Raw genomic sequence first — 24,213 nt, 5'->3', positions numbered from 1 at the left:
CCCCTCCCATGGACTGTCCCCCCATCACCCCCACCCTCCCATGGGCTGTCCACCCCACCCCCATCACCTGCACCTTCCTGGGGGCTGTCCCCTGGGCACCACCACCTGCCTGGGGCTACACCCACCTGCCTGGGGCTACACCCACTGTGAAACTCTGAGGGTCCTGGGGGTGGCGGATGACCTTGGTGAAAATTTCCCTTGAACCTGATTTCACTTGCCCCTTCTCCCAGCTCAGGCTCCCTCCTGAAGACCCTTAAGACACTCTCCCATCCAGAAGTTGGATGGAGGAGTTGGATGGGATGCTCTGAGAAGCCTGGGACGTCCACCCAATGCTTCCCCGACGCCTGCTTTCGCCAGAATTGCCTGACCTGACTGTGGATCCAGGAAATGCAGCACAACCGTAACAAGGGAAGTAAATGAGCAGGGCTTCCAGCGAGGCCCCGAGAGGACGGGGCACCAGCGAGGCCCCGGGAGGACGGGGCTTCCAGCGAGGGCCCGGGAGGACGGGGCACCAGCGAGGGCCTGGGAGGACGGGGCAGTGCTCTCAGAGCCAAGACATTCCCAGGAGGGCACCTCTGACCCCTGCTCCCACACCCCAACCGTTTCTACAAATGGCTTTGCAAGTTTTACGTCAAATGAGGGGACCACAGCCTCAAGGCTTTCAAATATTCAAATTCTCCCTTCCTTCACTTCTCCAGAACTGGATGACAAAACCGTTTGGCCTTTTGAAGATGAAATGTAATATGTACATTCTGGAAGAAAATGTCATTTAGCGATTCTTGATGGCTACAAATTGTATTTGTACCACCCAGTTACTTTCTGAACAGGTGTGTTCTGCACTGGGACGCACAGAATTCTGTCCCAGCTTCTGTACAGGAAAGGTTTAGAGGAAACACTTGGGATGGACACTCTGTGCCAGAGCATGGGACAAGCACAGCTCTCCCCAGTGCCCAGGAGGCATCAGGAGCACTCAGGCAGGTGACAAACACTCAGAGCAAAGCAAGTGCCCACAGAGTGAGCCCAGGGAGCCAGGGGGCTCAGGCTCGTGCAGTGGGAGGCCTCACCTCCTGAGTCGGGCTGTGCTGTGTCCTTGCCTAGATGTGGGTCTGTTCACCTGCAAGGAGCATGTGCCCCAGTCTTGCAAAGCAGGCAAGTCCACCCTGTGGAACAAAGCTGACGCGTCAGGCTGTAGGCGGGAGGGAACCAGGACTGTGAGGGTCCCGGAGAGCCCTCAGGCATCCCAGAAAACAGCAGGCACCAGGCTGGGGGGTTAAGACAGAATGCCCAGGAAGAGAGAGGGTGTGAGGGAGAGTGTGAGAAGCAGATGATTGTGCCGTGCTGCTTTTGACACATGGGTGGGTATATATTTAACGGAGTGTGAGGGAATGCATTCGAGGTGCTCACTGAGGGCAGAGAGAAGCAGCACGTGAGAAGGGGTTCCAGCAAGTGAGTGCTGGGTGGGCGAGTGTCCTTCCAAAATCCTTAGTGACAACTTGTGGGGCAGAGGGGGTTAAAAATGCCCTTCAAAGGCCCAAATTCCCCTCAGCAAGAAAAAGCATCAGGAGTATAAATAAACACACTCATTTCACACAGACACGATATTTATAAAACGGGGGGTACCCCTAAGACATATACTGCATCAAGTTGTTGAATTTCCTATAGCAAGAATTTCCAGATTTTTCAAAAAGTACCAGAGAGCTTTAGAGATTTCACACTTCCTTACAGCGCAAAACGAACCACAAAAAAATGCATTTCCTCTGAGCCAGCGGAGACTGGGGAGGCTGCAGCTGGCAGTGCCCACGCGTTTCTCTGGTCAAGAGAATGCGCCTCTAACCACTTTCTGAGATCACAGAACCCGTGGGCCTCGGGGGGCTCTGCGGTCACCAGAGTCACACGCTTGTCCTGCAGAGGAAACACACCCTGGCCTTGGAACCCCATGTTATCGTGGAAGATGCAACCAAAAATAGCTCTTTGGGGAAAAAAGAATACTTGCACACATTGCAAATCCATATTCTCTTCATGATGCGAAACATCTGGCATAAGCAAACTATTTGGGCATTCTTGTTACATTTCAACATATCAAAGAAAAGCACAGCAGGGACAAGCCAAGGGTTCAAGAAACATTTTGTAAAACAAAACCCAAAAAACTGCTGGTGCTGGTTAACAATCAAATATTCAGTGAATCAGTGTGCGGTGCACAGGTGTACAGATGAGTGAGCAGGCAACACTGCAGGCCACTAACCCCATGCGGCCGCAGCCGGAGAGTGCCTGGCCCACGCCCTCAGGCAGAATACAGTGCCGTGGTGCACGCCCAGGGAGCCTTCATGAGGAGCCCCGCCGGCCTCTCCTACCGCGGAAGAGGGCGCCGAACCCTCACTGAGTCCTCTGCCATCTACCCACAGGTATGGATGCTGCCTCGCTTGTCAACTTTCACATCAACGAGGAGTGCCAGCTCAGCTGTCAGAGTCTCTGATTTGTTTATAAATAATGAATTTGTAAGTAAATTTATTAAGTTATGTAACTATGAATTTACAACTAACACCTACATGAGACTGACCTGCCTGTGAATCACCATTGCCTTCACGGTCCTCACACATCACTACAGGCAGTCAGTGGCCATGAGTCCTGCAATATTTACCATCAACAGATGCAGACCGAACTGAGTACGTCTCAGGGCCTTTGGTGTCCAATGCCTGGGGCCTTCTGAAGGACATGGGCCTTCGTTCGCCCGTGTGGTCATCCACATCTTCGGGATCTGCCACTGCCAACCCCTGTCCTGGGCATACAACAGAGAAGGAGGGGAACAGAGCCCAGCAACACACAAGTTAAGCACTAGGAGAGAACGAGCAGCAGAGGGGGCAGTGTCAGGTCAGAGGGGCAGAGGCCGTGATGTTAAAAATGAGGCCGGGGAAGACCTCCTGAGGGGTGAAGACAAGAGACCCAGAAGGAGGGCATGGCCTTCAAAAGCTACAGGTGCGCCGAGCCTCAGATGCCGCCCCCAGCAAGGCCCACGTAGCATCACTGCCTGGCCGTGCCATATTCAAGCCCCACCAGGCTGGCTTCTCCAGTCCCCACGGCCAGTGCTGCCCACTCCTCAGTGCCCTTGAGCACGCACTGCAGCTCAGACCCGTGTCTATGGGGCAGGGTGGTTGTGATAGGCGCTGAGGAAGGTGTTGGTTATTCTTATATTTCTCTTTGCAAAAGGCCCAGCTGCCCAACATGACAAGTGCTCCTAAAAGACGTGACTTGCCTCACAAACATACAAATACACACCATGCAGTCCCACATCTGGCTATGCTAAGGGCCCATCGTGTGCCCGTGACCTCAAATGCATACGATGCTGTCCCACATCCGGCTATGCTGAGGGCCCACTGCATGCCCACGACCCCCCGTTCTCCCCCGCCTCCCTGGGCACTTGCTCTTCCCCCCAGCTCCTCCCAAGTGGGAGTGGCCGGGGCTCTGCTGCGCCCCCCCAAGGACTCACTTCGGAACTCATGTAAACACCCTGCAGCTTCTCCATTTTAGTTTTCCTTGTTCCTCCTGTTTATGCTTTCAGACAGTATCAAACTTACAGAAAAGCTGTAAGAATAATATAAAGCACCCAGATACCCCTTGTCCACGGATGAGTTTCACCAGTGTACCAATAACATCCTTTTAGCCAAGGTGGTGCTGGACCGCGGCAGCAGCCATCGCCACGCTGCCTTAGTCCCTGCCACCTCTCCATCCCTTCCAGTATCTCCTTGGTTTTCATGGCCTGTCGGGTTTTTTGGAGATTACAGGTGAGTTATTTTGCAGACTGCCCTTCAGTTTGGGTCTGTCTGGTGTTTCCTCGTGATTTGACTGAAGTTATGCACCTCCAGCCGGAGTATCAGCAAAGCAATGCCATGCTCCACTCACTCATCCTGTTAACGTGGTGCACAATGCCGGCTTACTCCATTAATGCCATGCTCCATTCATGCATCCTGTTGCGTGGTGCACAATGTCAGCTTATTCCACTATTGGCAGGGTCAGATCAATCACTTAGGACAGTGAATGCTGGGCTTTTCTGCTTCATAATTAATAAATATTTTGTTCAAGACTACAAAAATTCTGTCTCACCCCATTTTCACCACCAATTTTAGCACTAATTGCTATTTCTTGCCTGAATTATGACTGTAGTGGTTACCAAATTTGATTTGCAATTCACCTCTTCTTTCTATAGTCATCTCTCTTCTTATAGTCATTAATGAGCCTGTTGTGATGAAAAACTTACTTACTTACTTATTCATTCATTTATATAAGTGTGACTCTATAAAATCGTATTTTATTCACTGGGGTATAGCCCATTACTATCATTATTCATTTTAATGCTTAAATTGTCCCAGACATGGCTAGTGGGAGCCCCTTCAAGATGGCTTCTGTGTCCCGTGACACGTCTTCATCGCTGGTGACCACTGCCTTGCTTTCTGGCGTGAGGTAAGTATAAAGTACCTTGTACTTTGTCTGCTCCAGCTCTTGAAAGAGCCCCCAAAAGCCCTAGTTCCTTTTAATGGCAACAAGCATTTAGAAACCAACATCTGAATGTTAAGCATGATTGCTGCTGCTGGGGTGTCACTGTTCCGAGGCCCTCTCAGGTGACAGTGGTGGGGGGGGGGGGGGGGGGGGTAAGTGTACACACATTTTACATACATATTCATGTCTCTCTTTATATATTGAAAGCCATGAGTTCACACCAATACCTCCAATTCCAATTCAACATCACAGGATTCGATAGAATGGAATTATTTTTTTCTTTACTATTTGGTAGAAATTGCTTTAAAGCTCTCTGAGCCTAGACTTTCTCTGTGCAAAGATTTTAAACAACTAAATCAATCTCTTTAATGGTCCTCTGACATTCAGGTTTTCTATTTCTTCTTGAGTCAGTTTTAATAAGTTATATTTTCTAGGAATATTTTCATTTATGTTTTCAAACTTCAAATTTATTTGCATTAATTTGTTCATAAGAGCTTCTCTTTATATTCCTAATATTGCTTATTCTTTTTTCCTTGATCAGTTTCCCAGATCTTTGTAAAGTTTGTCATTTTAAAAGAACTCTATTGTATGTTTCTTTTCCATTTCATCAATATCTTCTATTATTTTCCTTATTTGACTCTCTTTTTATTTTACTGTTATTTATCAGAACTACTTAATTGAATGCTTAGCTCATTAATATTTAGCCTTTCTTCTTTTATACATAAACACTTAAGATTATTTATTCCTAAGTGTTGCTTTGGCTACATCCCACACATTTTAAATATTTCTAAAGTGCATCATGTTTTCTTCTTTGACCTATGTGTTATTTACAAGTGTGTTTATTTATTTCCAAATGTAAGGGTTTTCAAGTTATCTTGTTATTACAGATTTCTAATTTATTTGCATTGAGTTCCCACCTCATTATTCTTCAATATCTTATCTTTTGAAATTTACTGAGACTTGCTTTATTGGCCAATAAGTTTTCCATATATTTACCAGTTCCATGTGGGCTTTGAAAATACATGATTTCTGTAGTTTGGGGGTATACTGATTTATGTATGTCCACTAAATTAACCTTTTTTTCCTTTGCATTGTTCAAATGTTCTATAACCTTTACTGGCTTTTATTTACTTCTATAAAATCCTGAGTTACAGTATTTAAAATATTTTTCTCTGATGATGAATTTATATATTCTTCCTTATAGTTCTGTCAATATTTACTTTATATATTTTGAAATTATGTTATGGAAAGCATAAAATGCAAAATTATATTATCTGCTTGATGAAATGAATTGTTTAATCATTATGTATTGATTTTCTCCATTTCCAGTGGTGCTTTTTACCCCAAAATCAATTTTTTTACATTAATATAGATTCATCATATTTTCTTCAGTTTATATTTCCCCAGTATACCCTTTCCCATCCTTTTACTTTCATCCTTTCTGTACCTGAGAGTGTAGATGTGTTTTCTGTAAACAGCATATATTAATCCACTTTAATAATCTTTATCTTTTAATTGCTATGTTTATTCTATTTACATTTATTGTAGTTACTGATATATTTGGACTTTTGTTCCACCTCTTTTGTGTTTCTTTTCTCCCTTCCCTTCCTTGTCTTTTCCTTTTGACTGATTACATTTTCTCACTCTTTTTTCTTTCCATTAGTTTGAAATTTCAACCCCATTTCTACGGTTGATTATCCTGAAAATTTTATTATAAATTAGATAACCATCCTCCAAAGTTAATACAAGAATCTCGGCTGGGCACGGTGGCTCAAGCCTGTAATCCCAGCACTTTGGGAGGCCTAGACGGGCAGATCACAAGGTCAGGAGATCGAGACCATCCTGGCTAACACGGTGAAACCCCGTCTCTACTAAAAAAATACAAAAAACTAGCCGGGCGAGGTGGCAGGTGCCTGTAGTCCCAGCTACTTGGGAGGCTGAGGCAGGAGAATGGTGTAAACCTGGGAGGCGGAGCTTGCAGTGAGCTGAGATCCGGCCACTGCACTCCAGCCTGGGCGACAGAGCGAGACTCCGTCTCAAAAAAAAAAAACAGAATCTTAGAACTTTTTAACTCATCATCCTCTTCAAATTTGTATGATATTATGACTATATACTTATCTTTTAAAAATTCTTATATCACCATTATTATTTTACACAATGTGTTTGATTTGATTTGATTTATCCATATAGTCACCACCTTCTTGTTCTTCATTCCCCCTTGCGTCTCAAATCTTCCACCTGGAATTCTCTTCCTTCTGCATGAAGTATATCTTTAATAATGTCCTTTAATAAAGTTATCTCTGGGTTCTCAGCTTCACTTAGTTTTTGTCTCTGAGTATTCCTTAATTTACTACCAGCCCATAAATGTATTTTTAAAGGCTTAAAATATTTTATCTTGAAGTTTTGGCTGTTATCAGTAGAAGGATGCCTCAGTTACATATTGAAAATGGAAGAGACTGTGTTAAGTAGTCAATATTCTCCCACTAGACTCTAAATACCAGGAAGCAAAGACCATAGCAGCTCTTTTTTTACTTGCATTAGAACAGGATGTTAATATGGAACTTTTCCAGTCTGAATTTTAGCTGAGGCCCCAGGATAAGAAGTGCCAGTTGTTCCCAAGTAAAATTCTGGGTGACCTAGGTAGAGGAGATGTTGAAGATGAGAGAAGTTCAAGTTTGACAGGAGGGCTTCCTTGGGAGAGGGGGGTTGCACTCTCAGTCTGTCCCCACCCCACCTGCACCATGAGAGGGATGGGCAACTTTCTCCTCACTTCATTCCAAGAGGGGTTTCACGAGGCCTGCTAGCACCTACTGTGAGCCTCCTGAGGCTGGTGGGGGGCACTGAGACCCGGTGTCCCTCTTACACTCAAGAAATGCAAAGGGCAAAAGGAGAGTCCTGGAGCTCCCAGTAGGCAACTGTGCTGCATGTAGAAATTAACGCTAACCCAGTGGATCAAAGGTGCACATTTCCTGTGGACCAGGTGGGGTCGTACTGCCTGAACACTGGCGTGGGATGTCTTAAATCCTGCCCAGAAGGGTTCCTGGAGATGTGAGGGCAGACCTTGGTAAGAGGCTAGAGGTACCACGGCCACCTGGGACTAAGGAAGTGAGTGTAAGGGACCAGCTGGAGAGGATGCACCACCTGAGTTGGCCAATTGTGGCAGAGACACCCCAGGGTACAGTGGTCACTCAGGAGACCATGAGAATGCCCCCAGAGCCCCCTGGATTCCCTGCCAGCCTCATGTGCCAGCTCTCTGCCATGCCAGCCATACAGAACCTCTCCTGTCCTTACCTTTTATCCCTCTTGCTCCTCCCACTGAGGTTTGGAAGCCAAAGTTACCAGTAGGGGAGGACCCATGGGGCAGCAGCCAGCCTGACACCCAGCCTCCCACCTGCCACAGCACCAGGTGAGGTTGGGAAGAGGTTCACATGCAGAAGACAAGTAGAGTTTTAACTGTTTTGCTGGACCTATACTAATCAACAAGCCCAGCCTGCTTGGGGCCACATTAGTGGAAGACACTGAATTACCTAGAAGGGACCAGAAAAGTCCTGGGATTATCCCGGGTTTCTTCCAGGCACAGAAGGAGAATCAGTCCACAAAGGAGGTTTGCTGGGCAGACATGAGAAAAATCAAAGTTGTTTTCTCTCAACCCTTGGCCAGCTTCCTTCAGGAATAAACGCAAGCACCAGGAATGAGTGAGTAAATAAGTGACTGAGCCCCTGCTCTTCTTGGCCAGATTCATCTTTTGGAAGCAGTTAAAAGAGGTAGGAAAAGTAAAATCAGCTCCTAAAATCATCAGAGTGATCTTGCCATACAACTACAACAGTGCTGGGGAAACCATTCCTGAGGGCCTCAGGGTCTGAGGCAGGAGTGGCCTCACAACATCAGGGCAGGACCAGCTCTCATCCTCTCCTGGTTCTCAAGTACAGAGAAATACCCTAAGTTATTTTAAACTTGTGAGTCTTTGCAGGAAATGCTCCCCAAGGGGAAGCCATCTTCCAGAAGGCACCAGTGACAGAGAGGAAGGGGGCGAGAGAAAGGGTTGGAGCACAGCCTGGAGAGCTGGAAGGCACATGACCCACATGTGCCCATGCCTGCCGCAGGATGAGAAAAATCGAGTTTCAGACCTGTGGCCCTGCCATGGGGGCTTGCCTTAGCCTCTAGGGATGCTGTGACAAAATGATTTAAACATCAGAAAGTTGTTTTCTTGCAGTTCTGGAAGCTAGAAGCCCATGATCAAGGTGCCACCACATTCAGTTTCTGGTGAGGGCTCTCTTCTGGGCTTGTGGACAGCCACTTTCTTGCTGCATCTTCACATGAACTTCCTGCTGTGCTTGTGGACAGCGTGAGCCCTCCGATGTCTCTCCTTATATGTGTGCTAATCCCATCAGATCAGAGCTCTGCCCTTATGACTACATTTAACCTTAAATTTAACTTCCTTAGAGACCCCTTCTCCAAATACAACTAAACCAGGGGCTAAGGCTTCAACATATGAGTTTTAGGGGACACAAAAATTCAGTTCATAACATTCAATCCTAGCCTCCAAAATTTATGTCCTCACATGCAAAATACATTAATTCCATCCCAACAGCCCCAAAAGTCTTAACCCATTCCAGCATCAACTCTAAGCCAAAGTTTCATTTAACTACCGTCTAAATCAGAAATGGGTAAGACTTAAGGTACAATTTCTCCTAAAGCAGACCTGCTCTCCAGCCAAGAAGCTGTGAAGCCAGGCAAGCCATGATCTTCTAAAATACAACAGTGAACAGGCATGGGATGGAACTCCCCATTGCAAAAGGCAGGTCACAGAAGGAAGAGAGGGGAGACGGGTCCCAAGCAAGTCACACATCTAGCAAGACAAAGCCCCTGAGACCTGGAGGCCTGGGGACAATCCTCTTCGGCTCCATGCTCTGCCCAGAGGCCCAGCCTCTTTCCCAGCTCTCAGCGGCCCCACCCTCCAAAACCCAGAGGAGACAGCCCTGCCCTGTGCCTGTGGTGGAAGAGGTACCCAATTACCTCTGAATCACCCCCAGGCACACTCTCCCCTTTCTGGAAAGATGAAGCATGCCAGGCGCTGGAGAGCACTACCTCCTGTTCTCCTTAGGCCAAGCTGACAGTGTCTCTGCGGGCCTGGTCCCATCCCCACTCCTAGCCTCTGCTGAGGAGGCTTCCTGGTTGGGCTCCTGGCTCACACCCAGTCTCCCCATCAAATGGTTGTTCCACCACATGCAAGTCTGTCCAGACACTTTCTCTTTTTTTTTTTTTTTTTTTGAGACTGAGTCTCGCTCTGTCACCCAGGCTGGAGTGCAGTGGCAAGATCTCGGCTCATTGCAACCTCTGCCCGCCGGGTTCAAGCAATTCTCTGCCTCAACCTTCCAAGTAGCTGTGATTACAGGTGCCCGCCACCATGCCCGGCTAATTTTTATGTTTTTAGTACAGATGGGGTTTCGCCATCTTGGCCAGACTGGTCTTGAACTCCTGACCTTGTGATCCACCCGCCTCGGCCTCCCAAAGTGCTGGTATTACAGGCGTGAGCCACTGTGCCTGGCCCACTTTCTCATTTTTTGCAATGTGGATAGGCTGATAATTTTCCAAATCTTCAAGCTCTGGTTCCTTTTCTTTTGGCAGTTCCTTCAATGTATCTCTCTCCTCTGACGTTTCACTATAAGCAGTAAGGAGAAGCAAGGATTTCAACACTTTGCTTAGAAATCTCACCAGCAAAACATCCCATTTCATCACCTCCAAGTTCCACTTTCCACAAAACGCTAGAACTCAGTCCAGCCAAGTACTTGCCACTTTATAACAAGAATCACTTTCCTCGAATTCCACAGGCACGTTCCTCACCAGAATCGGCTTTAATGCTCACGTTTCTATCAGTGTTCTCTTCGTGGGGTACGTGTGTTCTCTACGACCACAACTCTCCCTACAATGCCCTTCTCTCTGAGCCCTCACCAACAACGCCTTTAACACCCATAGTTCTACCAACAACTGCTTCACGGCCATCAGGGCTTTTTCTAGCACACACCTCAAAACTCCTCCAGCCTCCACCCATCAGCCAGCTGCAAGTCACTTCCACATTCTTAGGTATGTGGTATGTAACGCAGGGCACCCCACTTCTCTGCTTGGGCTGCTTATAATAAAATGCCACCGCCTGGGGACTTAAACAAGAGGAATTGGTTTTCCACAGTTCTGGAGCTAAAAGCCTGTCATCAGGGTGCAGCTAATTTAGTTCTGGTGAGTGCTCTTTCCGGCCTGCAGACAGCTGCCTTCCCCCTGTGTTCTCTCACAGCCCTTCTTTGGGGGGTGTTCAGCACAGAGGCGGACAGAAGGTTCTTTTGTGTCTCCTTTTTAAGGACACTGGTCCTATCAGTTCAGGGCCGCCCCCACTTATGACGTTGTTTAACCTTAATTTCTTCCTAAGAGGCCCTACCTACAAATACAGCCACACTGGGATTAGGGTTTCACTATATGAATAGGTGAAGGAATGAGACAAACATCCAGTCCATAAAATGATCATCAAGGAAAAGGCAAATCTTCAGCGAAAGCTGAAAATCGCACAATTTGGCTGAATAACGTGTAACTTCAGGCCTAGGTTTACACACTCACTCATAATCTCAAGGACCATAGAACTTTTGACCTACTAGCAAGCATGGGATTCCAGAGTTCAGGATCCCAGGACACCTCATGGCGCCGTGGGGCCTCTGTTCTTGCCCACCCAGAGTGGGGTGAAGCGGATGTGCCCGTTCAGCGCAGGGGGGCTTCAGAGCCAGGACTGACCCCAGGAGGGGCTCCAGGATGGACACAGGTGTGTGTTCAGGCCCCACAGTGGAGCACGGCAGATGCAAAGGAACAAGAGGACTCTGATACTGCTGCGGGTGATGAGTGGAGGGAGCAGGGAGCAGTGTCATCCTGAAAGGAAAATCCCCAGGCTTTCAGAGTGAGGCTGTGCCATTTTCTCTCCTCCCTGCTTTGTTTTTGGGACTGTTCTACTCCACACTTCTCTACACAGCAACAAGAACACACACGTCTGTGCCCTGTCAGCGCTCTGGCCCCCACGCATGGAGGTGGACACAGCCCCATGCCAGGTCTGGATGGACCCCGTGCCTGAGGGCCTCCACTCCCGGGCACTCTTCCTCAGTCGCTGACTGCAGGGGTCCTGGGAAATGCAGGCACCCCCAGGGAGCTCTGGGAGGGTGGCCTGACCCACAGCTGGGCTTCAGCAACAGAGCCGGGGCTTCTGCACCCTTCCTGGTCAGTATTAGGGTCCCACGTCCCAGGCTGTGACCAGGGCTCAGCCTAGAAGGGGCCCAACTCCCCTCCCTGCCCCACAACAGGAGGGCAGAGAGCTCTCTCCAGGCGGCAGCAGACTGTCTCCTCCGCGCTGCCTCCTTCCCTCTTATTTTGTGCCTGACTTCCCCTGGTGTGAAGAGTAAAATCACCAAGAGTGGAAAATCCCGAGCTTAACAGTCACCCAGGAGAAGGGTAGAAGCTAAGAGTTTTATAACTTAAAGTGCCAATCCCCAAACAAAAATAAACCCACTGCATTCTAAAACTCCACGAAGGTCAACATTAAACATCACAAGCAAATGCTCAGGCCATCATCACCCTTTGAGGTGAAAGTTCCTGGTTCATGTCCTTCCCAAAGGCAACTTTTTATGGCAGCCGTAATCTCTAAGTCAAGAGGCATAGTTTAAGATCCAACTTTTATAGCTTGACTTGTTTCTAATTATACAGTGGAAATGACTTCAGAAAAGTTTTCAGAATTTCCTCTAAAATGTACAGCCTGAAGGGGATCACAAAAAATCACAATCCTTGGTAGAAAAATCAGGAAGTTTATTTCCCCGTGAAAGCTGCAGCACTCTTGTAAGCCGGTGGCTCCCTGAGAGTCGCCGCAGCTGTGGCAGAGGTGGGCACCTCCCGGCAGGGCAACAGGAAGCATGCAGGGTGCCCCTGCACAGGATGGCTATCCAGTGCCACCACCCCGGCTCGGGGCGGCAGGATGGGAAGCTCACTCACTGGCAGGTTAAGAAGAACCAGGCGTCCAAACTTGCTGGAAACATCAGAATCGAAGACTTTCTGAGGCCATCGAGCCCTGACCTGGCTGGGCACAGTGGGACCTGTGCGGAGAGGAAGTGACCTGGCCTCTCCTCCAACCTCCCAGCGAAAGGGTGAGGCTGTGCGGTGTCGGTGGGGGGAAGCCGATGCACCACGTCTTCAGCTCGGGACATAGCCTCCCCACCGGCTGCCCCAGCCCTTCCTGCGCTGTCCAGACACGGGGACTGCCCCCTGCCGTTGGCGCCGCTGAGCCACATTGCCCCATCCATGAAAGGCGCGCCCCACAAGGCAAACCTGGGAGCCTGCCCTTGATTCCATGCTGGCGCCCATGCCCGGGGGGCATGCAGGGTGGTGCCCGCTCCACCACACCGGACCACACCAACCGCACCACATCTTAACCTTCCTGGAAAAGCTGCCATCCTGCACGTGCGGCAAGCCCGGGTCTCTCAGGTAAACTGAGTCCAACACCACCCAGCAGCCCTGAGCACCGGGAGGCCCAGGCTGGGAACGGAGATAAATATAAAATCAATAGTTTTCAACATAAAATTAGAAAACCTGGAATGTAAAACTAAAACTTGCTGTGACCTCACCACTCAGATAAGCTTTGTTAACATTTTGTGGGATTTGATTTCCATGGGGGCTGCGGCCAGCCAGAACCCAGGAAGACCCTCAGTGTGAGGCCGGCCCCAGCAGGATGCAGGGTGATGCTGAGTGTCACTGTGGCTTTCCTTTCTGCGTCCCATGGGCCGCATCCTTCCCTGGGGGTGTCTGAGGGTGCGCAGAGGCCTGCAGGGGCCCGGGCACTGAGAGCCTCTCGCACGCCGAGACAGATGCCCACACCTAGAGGAGGCCCCCACCCTGACTCAGACTCAGGAGTGCAGGTGCCGGGCACAACTGCCACACGCTGCTGGTCACAGGGTTTTTAATTCTAAAAGTGCTGCAATCAAACCATGTGCAGGCACGTCACCCAACACAGAAGATGGAAGCAGCTTCTCTCCCACCCTCCCGCAACGCCAAAGGCCCCACGGTCTACACCTGCGAGTTCTCTGGAGAGATCCCAGCTCCCAAGGTAGCAATAACTGGAAATCTAAGGAAATGCCATGCTTCCAAGGACAGACGGAGCACAGGCCTGGGGAAGCCCCACCCGAGATGCAGGAGCCCTGGAAGCCCCTCCCCACGAGAGGGCAGCCCCAGCAGCTGTGTCTGGGCAGGGCCTGGCATGGGCAGGGAGAGGTGCCCGGCACCCCAGGGCAGCCTCCAGGTCCCACCTAGTCGGCTGCCTCAGCCTCCTGACCATGCCCAGCCCTGCTCATCCACGAAGCCGACCCCTCATTCCCTGGAGCCGGGGTCTGTGGGGAAGCCCCAGTGAGGCCCAGCATGGGGAGGAACAGCCCCAGCCCCTCCCACAGGAGCTGCGCAGCTTCAGCAAATCGAGGACCCGAGGAGCAAACTGGCCCATCCCAGCAAACTGGGGCACCCTGAGAGTGTCGAGGACAGCTAGGGCCAGACCTGGCACCAGGGAAAATCCACAGCCCAGCCAGGGACCAAGTCTCCAGGTAAGTCCGGGGGTAGCGTGGGGGAAGAAGGGCGTGCGCATGGCGCAGCCCAGCAGACACACTTCACCTGGCCACACGGGCCCCAGGTGGACTCAGGGGAGACACAACCTGACTCAAGTGAACGGGTGGGCGCAGGTGAGAGTCCTACCTTGGAAGAAGCTCTTCACCCGGAGGTAACTGACACTGAGACGCAGGACAGAAAGCTTGTCCAGCTTGGAGATGATGTCAGGTGGGAACGGCAGCAGGCTGGCCAGGTGGTCCAACTCGGCGTTGAGGCGGTCCCGGTGCCGCTTGGAGGGGTTGGACTTCTCTGCCCCCATGGTGGGCCTCCTGTCGGGAGATCGTCTGGGTCAGGTGGGCTTTTCCACCAGAAGCCACAGGCCCCTTGGGGCGGAAACCATCCCCTGCAGTGACCTCACTGGGAGCATCTAAGCTGCTGCCAGGACAAAAGGTGGGAAGAGGACTAAAGCTCATCCATGCCTCAAGACGTAGACACTAAAAACCACAGCGCACAGCAGCTAAGTACAGCTCGGTATCTGGAGGGGACGCAGAGAGGAGGAGCAAACCAGCCCGAGAACCGCAGCTCAGAGCACAGAGACAGGGCACGACCCCAGGCTGTGGGACGGGCACGTTTCTCCACCTCTCCACGACGGCTCCCTAGGGACGGAGGAGGACGCCTGGCCCCAGGCTGGCTCGGTGTCTAAACAAACCTAACACATTCCAGGAAACACGAAAAGGTCCTCCTGGCGTCAGCCGGGGCGTGCAGCTGCCAGGCCTGCACTTCGAGGCGCCCAAGGCCACTCCAAGCTTCGGTTTCTCCCGTACGTGTTGGGGCTGAGGGGAGAATATTCAGGGACCCCCCAGGGCAAATGAGACCGGGTGCCTGTCCCTCCGGGGCCCCACAAAGGGGCAGTGAGGGCCATTACCCAGTTCTCCTAATACGCCATGGCAGCCTGCTCTACCCACAAAAACGGACCACCCTGTGGGACGTCCACACCACAGAGCCCAGAGAGGGAGGGAGCTGACCCCACTCACCCAACTACCTTAAAATGACAGGCGCTTGATGTGACCCTCTCACCTCAGAGTGACCGTCCCCTATGGCTGACCCATTTAACCTCAGAGTGACTGTACCCTACGGCTGACCCATAAACCTCAGAGTGACCGTCCCCTATGGCTGACCCATTTAACCATCACTGCACAGAAGCCACTTCAACTGACATCTCGTTCTAGATATCATTTCCACATGCAATCATCCGAAAGAAAGCATGGCAGCCAGTGTGGAGTCCACTGGGAATGCGTGGGGAGACTGAGCAGGGGCCAGTTACCAGCAAGACCACAGGAACGAGGCCACCTGACTTTCCACACTAACCTTTCCTGGGACCTTGGCACATACAGGAGTGAGCCTGCTGTTTCCAGGGGTTTGGGTCTCTTTTGTCAAGGAGTTCCTTATTTTTCCAAGGTGTTTGCACTTATGAGTGAGCTGACACATGCAACTTGTAAGTCTGAAACAATCTGGTCTGTCAGGAACTCCGCGGCACAAACTCCATTTCTCATTGTCTAACGACCTAGGCTGTAAACCAGTCACAGAGCAGCCTGACAGCGCCAAACCCAGTGCTATTGTTTTCAGTTGAGATATAATCCACATAACATGAAACTAACTGTTTAAAAGTGAACAGTTCAATGTCACTTAGGGCAGCCACTAAGTTGTGCAAACCTCACCTCTATTTAGTTCCAGCCCTGAAAGAACCCTTTACCCATTAGCAGTCTCTCTAATTCCCCTTCTATTAGCCCTGGCAGCCCCCAGTTAGCTCTCAGCATGGACCTTCCTACTAAAGGCATGTGGTAGAAATGGAATCAAGACATGGCCTTCTGTGGCCGGCTTCTTTCTCACAGCCTAATGTTTTCAAGGTTCATCCACATTGCTGCAGCTGTCTGTGCTTCCTTCCTTTTCAGGGCTGAGTAATATTCCCGTGTGTGGATAGGCCACGCTGCTTTATCTGTCTACCCACTGATGGATGTTTGCGCTGTCTCCTCTGTTTGGCTGCTGTGAATATCGGTGCAGTGAACGCTCATCTAGAAGATTCTGTTTGAATATATACTTTCAATTCTCTTGAGCATATACTGAGCAGTAGAGTTGCTGGGTCATATGTTAATTCTGTTTCATTTTCTGGGGAACCACCAAACTGCTTTCCATGGTGGTTGCACTATTTTACTTTCCACCAGCAATGTAGCAGGCCTCCATTTTCTCCACATCCTCACCTACACTTATTATATTCTGTTTTTTTTGATTACAGCCATTCCGGTGGGTGTGGATTTGCATTTCTCTAATGACTTACGATGTTGAGCATCTTTTCAAATGCCTGTTGTCCACTTTTATATCTTCTTTGGAGAAATGGTTATTCAAGTCTTTTGCCCAGTTTTAAATTGGGTTGTTTATCTTTTTGTTTTTGAGTTGTAAGGATTCTTTAAATACTCTGGATACCAGGCCCTTACTGAGTATATGATTTGTATTTATTTTCTCCCCTTCTGTATCTGACCTTTCCTCTTTCTGGTTTGCTTTTTTTTTTAACGTCACACCCATCAAAAATTACTCAAGCTGCCAGCCAAGATGTAAATAGGCAGAAGAATTGGGGATGACCTGGACCTGCAATCGTGTGCAGTGGCATCCCCTGGCTGGAGGTGCCCACCTGTCAGTGAGGGACACCCAAGGCCTCCCCAGAAAACAAGGGGAGCCCCTAGCAGGCAGACAGCGGCTGGGAGAGGCCAGAGAATGGGGGTGCCAGAGAGATGGGAGAGATGGCCAGTGGCGGTGGGGAGAGGACAGCCAGGAGGATGCAGAGCACGACAGGATACGAGAAGTCTAGAAGCCCTGAGGGCATGCAGGAGAAGCTCCAGTTCACTCCAGAGCAGAGGAGACTTGCAGGAGGATTCACCAATGCCCGCCGGCACAGAAACAGGTGTCGGAGGAGCCCCAAGCCAGCTCAGGCAGAAAGAGAGGCCCCGAAATATGCAATGCCTGTGAACAAACCTAACAAAAGACGCTCAAACCACAGCTGAGAAAAATGTAAAGATCTAAATACGCACAGATATAACATGTTCTTTGATTGGATGATTCAATATTGTTAAGATGGCAGTTCTTCCCAAACCGATCTATACATTCAATGTAATCATATTAAAATCCCAACAGGAGTTTCTACAGAAATTGACAAGCTGACCCTAACATTTACATGGAAATGCAAAGGACCTACAATAGCCAATTAAAGAGAAGGACACAGCAGGGTACCTACCCTACTGAGTTTAAGCCCTCTCTAAAGCTACAATATTAAAGATGATTTCGTTATTAGAGAAAACATAGAAATATAAATGAATAGAAAAGGATGGTGTGAACCTAGAAATAGACTTCTTTGGGTCTTCGCTGGGCAATTCACAAAGATACTAAGGCAATTCAATAGGGAAAGGAAAATCTTTTCAATAAATGGTGCTGGATCAACTGTATATCCAAGAAAACAAATGGACACCAGCTCTACCCTCATGTAATACCCAGAAGTTAACTCAAAAAAGGAGTCTAGACTTCACAGTCGTTTAAACTACTGTAAAATTTTACAAGAAAATGTGAAAAAATCCTTCAGACCTTGGGGGTAGTCACAGGACTCTTAGAACACAAAATGACAAAAAGCTCACAAGTTGGTCTTCCTCAAAAGGTTTTCAAATGTCTTTTGAAAGTCAATATTAAGAAAATTGAAAAGATAAGCCTTAGATTGGAATATTCACAACAAGGGTTTATATCCAGAACATGTGAAGAACTCTTACAACTCAATAATAAGAAAACAAAGAAGCCAATAAGAACATGGGCAATTCTTTAAGCAGACACCACCAGACAAGATACATGGATGGTGAAGAAGCACATGAAGATACCCTCAACACCATTAGTCACTAGGGAAATGCACATTAAAACCCTGATGAGATACCACCAACCCATGAGGACGGTCAAAACCAAGACGGCTGAGAACAGCACGCACTGGTGGGGGTGCAGAAAAACTGGGATTGTCACATACAGTTTCTGGGAATGGGAAGTGACACCACTGCTTTGGAAACAGTTAAACATGCACCTGCTGTGTCACGCAGCAACTGCACTCCTAGGTATTTATCCAAGAGAAACAAAAACATACAGACTTGTACAAAAAATGTTCATGGTAGCTTTATTTGTAATAGTCCAAAACGGAGAACAACCTGAACTTCCATCCGCAGGTAAATAAACAGATTTGGTCTATCCATACAACAGAACACTTCGCAGCAATAAAAAAGAACCAATGACTGGTGCTAGAAACATGGATGAATCTCAGAACCTTTATGCCAAGTGCACGCAGACAGACAAAAAGCTGTGTGATTCCATTTGCACAAAATGCTAGGACAAGCAAACCATCTACAGCGACCAGAAACAGATCAGAGGTTGCCTGGGGCAGAGCTATAGGGGGGAATTACGAGGGGCCACAAAGAAGCTCCTGGAGTGATGGAAACACTTCCTCTCGATTTTGGTGATGACTTCACGGATGTACACAGATGTCAAAACGGACCCAACTGCACACCTTAAACGTGCAAGTCAGCTGAAATACGTGTACTTCAATTTTACCCAATAAACATCAAAACGCAGAAAAAAAAAAAAAAAAAGGAATCCCTGTGGCTTCCACAGTGTGGTGAGCTGAAGGCACTGTCCCTGCTGAGGACTCCGGGGAATCCCAAAAGACAAGGAGCATCAAACAGGCTTCTGGTGGCACAGGGCATTCACTCCTGGGAGAGCGCTGTGAATTCAGGATCACCCACATCACCCAAAGGATACCGAGGCTGGGGGGTAGTCAAGGGCAACGCCAAGGGGAGGGCCGTCTCAGCTGGCTGCCCAGCTTCCCCACATCAGCTGCCCCCTGCACTCAGTGCCTGCGGGGGCCTCTCAGGGGCAGGTTCTAGACCAACTCCACCTCCGATGGCATGCTTCACGGCCTTTACCAGCCACCCCTTCCAAACAAAATTTGGGGCACACACAGACCTATCCCCCACCACCACAGAGGAGCCAGTCAGACCAGAGCACTGGACACGGCCCTCAGATGCATCAGGGGCCACAGCTGGGACGGCCAGAGCGGAGGGGGCCCCCACCCCAGCAGGCGGTACAGGATGGGCGCCCAGACTCAACATCAAAACAGTGTTTTGGCCTCCAGTTTCCCAGAGCAGGTCCCTAGAGGGGTTCCCAGGACCCTTGCACATGCCCAGTAGCCCCTCCATGGAGAAAGACACGGCAGCCTTCAGAGATGGCCATGCTTGGACATGCCAGCCTCCATCACCTTACCTAGTGTGTGCGTGCAGTGGGTGTGTCTGAGTTGGAAAACATTTCATGACTGCTTAAGTCATTCATTGTCTTTCATTGCCCCTCAAATTACAACTGGTTTTCTTTTTTCCCTCTTTTTTCCTCTTTCTTCCCCAAGTGCTGAAAAGTTTTAAACATAAATACATACATTTTAAGGAATGTATTCGAAGAACTAATGGGAATATTCTCCTATAAACTTGAAGTAGAGGAGATCTTCCTAATCGTGATGTAAAATTAGCCACAAAAGTAAAGATTGAGGCCAGGCGCGGTGGCTCACACCTGTAATCCCAGCACTTTGGGAGGCCGAGGCAGGCAGATCACGAGGTCAGGAGATGGAGTCCATCCTGGCTAACGGTGAAACCCCATCTCTACTAAAAATAAAAAAAATTAGCCAGGCGTAGTGGCTGGTGCCTATAGTCACAGCTACTTGGGAGGCTGAGGCAGGAGAATGGCGTGAACCCGGGAGGCGGAGCTCGCAGTGAGCCGAGATGGCACCACTGCACTCCAGCCTAGGCGACAGAGCAAGACTCCGTCTCAAAAAAAAAAAAAAAAAAAAAAAAAAAAAGTTAAGTTTGACAAATTCAACTTCATACAAATTCATTTTTTTTCTGCATGGCAAAGAACACTATATGTAAAATCAAAACTGGGGTAAAGTATTTGAAACCCATTCAAAAATTAATTTCCTTAGTTTGCAAGCTCTTACAAATCAAGAGGCACAAAACATAAACAATACACTAGAAAAATGAGCAAAAGATGTAAACACGGTTCACAGAAAAGGAGATGCAAGTCACTCTTAAACCTCACTTATGATACAAGAATGCAAATTAAAATCACCAGTATCTGAAATACACTAAGTGCTGGGGCATGGGGAGGAGGCACTGATGAGGAACTCTAACCCTAACCTCTTATGCTGGGAGGTTTGGGAACAACTATTGAAATTACAAATGCCCGTGTTGTAGCTGAGCAATTCCACATCTAGGTTTTCATCCTCCCAATATGTGAGTGTGGGGGATTTGATTTTACCTCTTGCAAGCTAACAGCTTGTTTCTGTTTCGTGGACCCTGGAAGAAGACATGAGACCCCAGAGGCGGAGACAAAGGGCTTACAACTCACGGCACAGCAAGCCACGTGAGTTCCATGTGTTCATCATTTCACCCAGGTCCCCGAGTCCCACGGGGGTATGTGGAAGCATCCTGGCTGACACTGCATGTGCAGTGGGTCCTTGTAGCAACCAACGAAGACTGAACTTTTTACAGGGTGAGGCTGAGGTCTGCAGGTGAAGGGCGGCCATCCCTGGGGGCCAAGGAGGATGAAGCGGGGTGCACATAGGGAGCCAGGAAGGGGTGAGATGCTTCCACAGCTGTGTCCCTCAGGGGTGGGCGATGGGATGTGCTCCTGAGCCTGTGCACTTGAGAGATTTGGGTAGCAGATGTATTTGTCACATTAAATAAGGAGAGAAAATAGCTTTGCCACACAGCTACAAATGCAGTCCCCATGGTAGGGCAGCCTAGGGAAGAATCAGAACTAAGTTTCCTGCTTTGATTGTGTTTTTATTCCACTGCAAAGGCCTGAGAAAGGAGTTTTTAGGCCTTTGCATTTTATGTATTGGTGTTTTGAATGGCTAGTGTGCTCACCTATTTCAAAACTCAGAAGAAAGTGTCTTCAGGCTGGCTCCCTGCCTGGAGGCAGCTGATTTTAAGTTTTCTGTGACTCCATCGGGAGGCATTTTACGAATAAACTAGCAAATGTGCATGCATAGTATTTATGTTTCCTCCCTTTATATATGAATTGCAGCATCCGTATCTACTGCCATTCACCCTAGAGCTTGTTTGCAATCAGTGCAGGGCTGTGCTGTGTTTCTTCTGCAGCCCTTGGTCCCCGCCTCAGCTGAGTGCCTGGCCCCATGTGTGGTTTTGCGCATGTGCTCACTGCCGGGCCAGCGTTAGCCTGGGCACCGAGCCTACTGCATGCTGGTGTTCGATGCACAGAGTGCGAGGCCTTGGCCGCAAACTGCAGCCTTAAGGGACAAGGTAAGGTCCCCCTGTGGGACAAGGGCTCCCTTTATTGTTTAACCGTAACAAGACACCTAAACAAGATGTAAACAGTAAATAAGATCCTTCCTTCCCAAGGGAGGCCTTACCTTCCCGTTTCCCAGCCCCAGCTCCTCCTTGGGCCCTGCAGTGCTTGGAGGCACCATGGCCACTCACTAAGGCCCAGCGTTTGACACATCCAGGCACCCAGGGGCCTAACCTCAGCATCATAGCAGGTATCAGGGTGGGGAGGGCGGTGTTGCTGTGAATCTGCACAGAATCCTACCACCCCTGCAGCCAGGGATATCATCCAACACACACACCCCCCACACACACACACCCCCACACACATCCCCACACACAGCCAGGGACATCATCCGGCACACACACAGCACCCCCTCTCCCCTGCACACACACAGCCTCGCACCTCCCACACACACAGCCCCCCTACACACAGCCTCACACACATACACCCCACACACAGCCCCTCACAGCCTCACACACCCCACACACACAGCTTCCCACAGCCCTCCACACACACCTGCACACACAGTCTCACACAGCCTTGCACACCTGCACACCCCACACACAGCCTCACACACAGCCTCACACACATACACGCCACACACAGGCCCCCACAGCCTCACACACACACCCCCCACACACAGCTCCCTATAGCCCCCATACACTCGCACAGTCTCACACAGCCGTGCACACCCGCACACAGTCACACACACACCCCACACACACATAGCCCCCCACAGGCTCACACACCCCCCACACACACCCCGCACACACACAGCTTCACATAGCCTGGCAACACACGCACACACCCAGCTGTGCCACACCCTCCGTCCCAGCGGGTGGCGGTCTCGCCTGCGGAGCCTGGGAAGCTGCCATGGGCCCGCCGCCTCCGCCTCCGCCTCCGCCGCCCCGAGCTCCGCCCGCGTCCTTGGCCTCAGCCCCTCACGGTGCCCGCCGCCTCGCTCCACCGCTCAGGGCCCCGAGGGCGCAGGGACGAGCCTCGCTGGGGACGAGCCTCGCTGGGGGCTCCCGGCACCGGGAGGCTGCGGGGTGAGGACTCCGGCGCCCCCCGAGCTTTCCTCCCCCGCGCCAGAGCGCAGCCCCGGCCCGCCGGGCTCCCGAAGCCTTCCTGGTTCGCCCTGTTCCTAAAACTCCGTTTTCAATGCAAACCCCAATCCTCCCCTTCCATGGGTAAAATAACCCACACAAGCAGACGGCGGGATACTCACTGTTTCTGCAGGGGCCTCCTCCGCTTCCGGCCCGCGTACGTGCACTCCCCGGGCGGGATCATCGTCCTCGGCCTGGAAGACACGGGGGCACCCGGTCACCGGAAAGCGCCACATGCGTCCTGGTCCCGCCGCGACTCCCCGGGCCCCTCAGCGCGGTCCAGGAGCCCCCACACCCGCGACCCCGCGAGGCCCCCACCCCCTCCTCCTCGTGGGAACCCCTGGCCCGGGACTTCGGCTCTCCAGCACCCCGCACTGAGAACGCACCGGGGCTGGGTCACGCCTGGGCCTCCCTTCGGTGGCAGGCGGGTCGCGGCCTCCCCCAGAGAAGCGGCCTGCTCCGGAGCCTGGCTCAGGGCGCCATGGCGGGAGAGGTCCTGAGGAGAAAGCCATCGAGGAAGCTACGCACGGGCGGGGCGCGGCCAAGGCCTGGGCAGCTTGCAGCCTCCAAACACTCATCACGCAGGTCCCGTGTTCCCGTTACCCCCGAGAAGATATTTGGGGTCCCGTGTTCCCATCACCCCCAAGAAGGTACGTGGGTCCTGTGTTCCCATCACCCCAAGAAGGTATGTGGGGTCCCACATTCCTGTCACCCCCAAGAGAGTGTGTGGGGTTCTATGTTCATGTCACCCCAAGAAGGTATGTGGGTCCTGTGTTCCCATCACCCCAAGAAGGTATGTGGGGTCCCGCATTCCTGTCACCCCCAAGAGGGTACACAGGTCCCATGTTCTCATCACCCCGAGAAGGTACATGGGGTCACACGTTCCTGTCACCCCTGAGAGGGTTTGTGGGGTTCTATGTTCACATCATCCCAAGAAGGTATGTGGGGTCCCATGTTCCTGTCACCCTGAGAAGGTATGTGGGGTCCCAAGTTTCTGTCACCCCCAAGAGGGTACTCAGGTCCCATGTTCCTGTCACCCGGAGAGGACACACAGGGCCACATGATCCCATCATCCCCGAGAGCACACGCAGGGCAGCAGCATAATCTTCTCTCTGTGGTGTGATCTCCCTGTGGTGTTTGTAGCAGGTCTTGCTCTTCTCATCTCTGCCCTTGATAGCCTTGTGCTTTAGGCCAACAGGCTTCCTCTTTTCTATGTAAAATTCTACTCCACTCTATAGTCCTGGGATTCCACTTAGGTCACAGCGCCCTGAGTCCAGTTGACTACACCCACCAGCTGCCACCAACAATGCTGGACATAGGCATGTGCCTCCCAGCGGGGCCCCTGAGGAGCAGTCCAGTATCTGTGCCCAGGCTGGTCAGCTCACCTGTCACCCATCTTAGAGAGGGCATCACCCTTCTTTTCACAGAATCTTGATTTTCCTTGCAATGGGTGCAGCTGAGCCCTCACAAATGTCCTGCAGACCTGTGTGTAGTAACCATCCCATGCCAGGCTCTGGGCCAAAAGCCTTGGGGAGGAAGTTAAGGAGCCCTCACCTGACCCGAAGTGAGTGCAGCCTGGAAAAGGAGGCAGACT

At 50.5% G+C, this 24,213-nt stretch overlaps 1 protein-coding gene across 1 annotated transcript in view; it reads right to left on the bottom strand.

Moving 5' to 3' along the window:
* Window positions 1-22,814, bottom strand: part of AHRR (aryl-hydrocarbon receptor repressor) — an 83,455-nt gene extending 60,641 nt beyond the window's left edge. The window contains exons 1-2 of the mRNA XM_026449408.1: window positions 22,742-22,814; window positions 14,251-14,432 (exon numbers count right to left, since the gene is read on the bottom strand). Of these exons, the coding sequence (XP_026305193.1) occupies window positions 14,251-14,432; window positions 22,742-22,803 (244 nt within the window). The 5' untranslated portion in view covers window positions 22,804-22,814. The remainder of the gene's footprint in view (window positions 1-14,250; window positions 14,433-22,741) is intronic.
* Window positions 22,815-24,213: the final 1,399 nt, after the last annotated feature.

Source organism: Piliocolobus tephrosceles, chromosome 4, assembly GCF_002776525.5.
Source record: "Piliocolobus tephrosceles isolate RC106 chromosome 4, ASM277652v3, whole genome shotgun sequence".
NCBI lineage: Eukaryota > Metazoa > Chordata > Mammalia > Primates > Cercopithecidae > Piliocolobus > Piliocolobus tephrosceles.
Note: the sequence above shows the minus strand (reverse complement) of the source record. Positions and strands in the feature narration are given on the sequence as shown.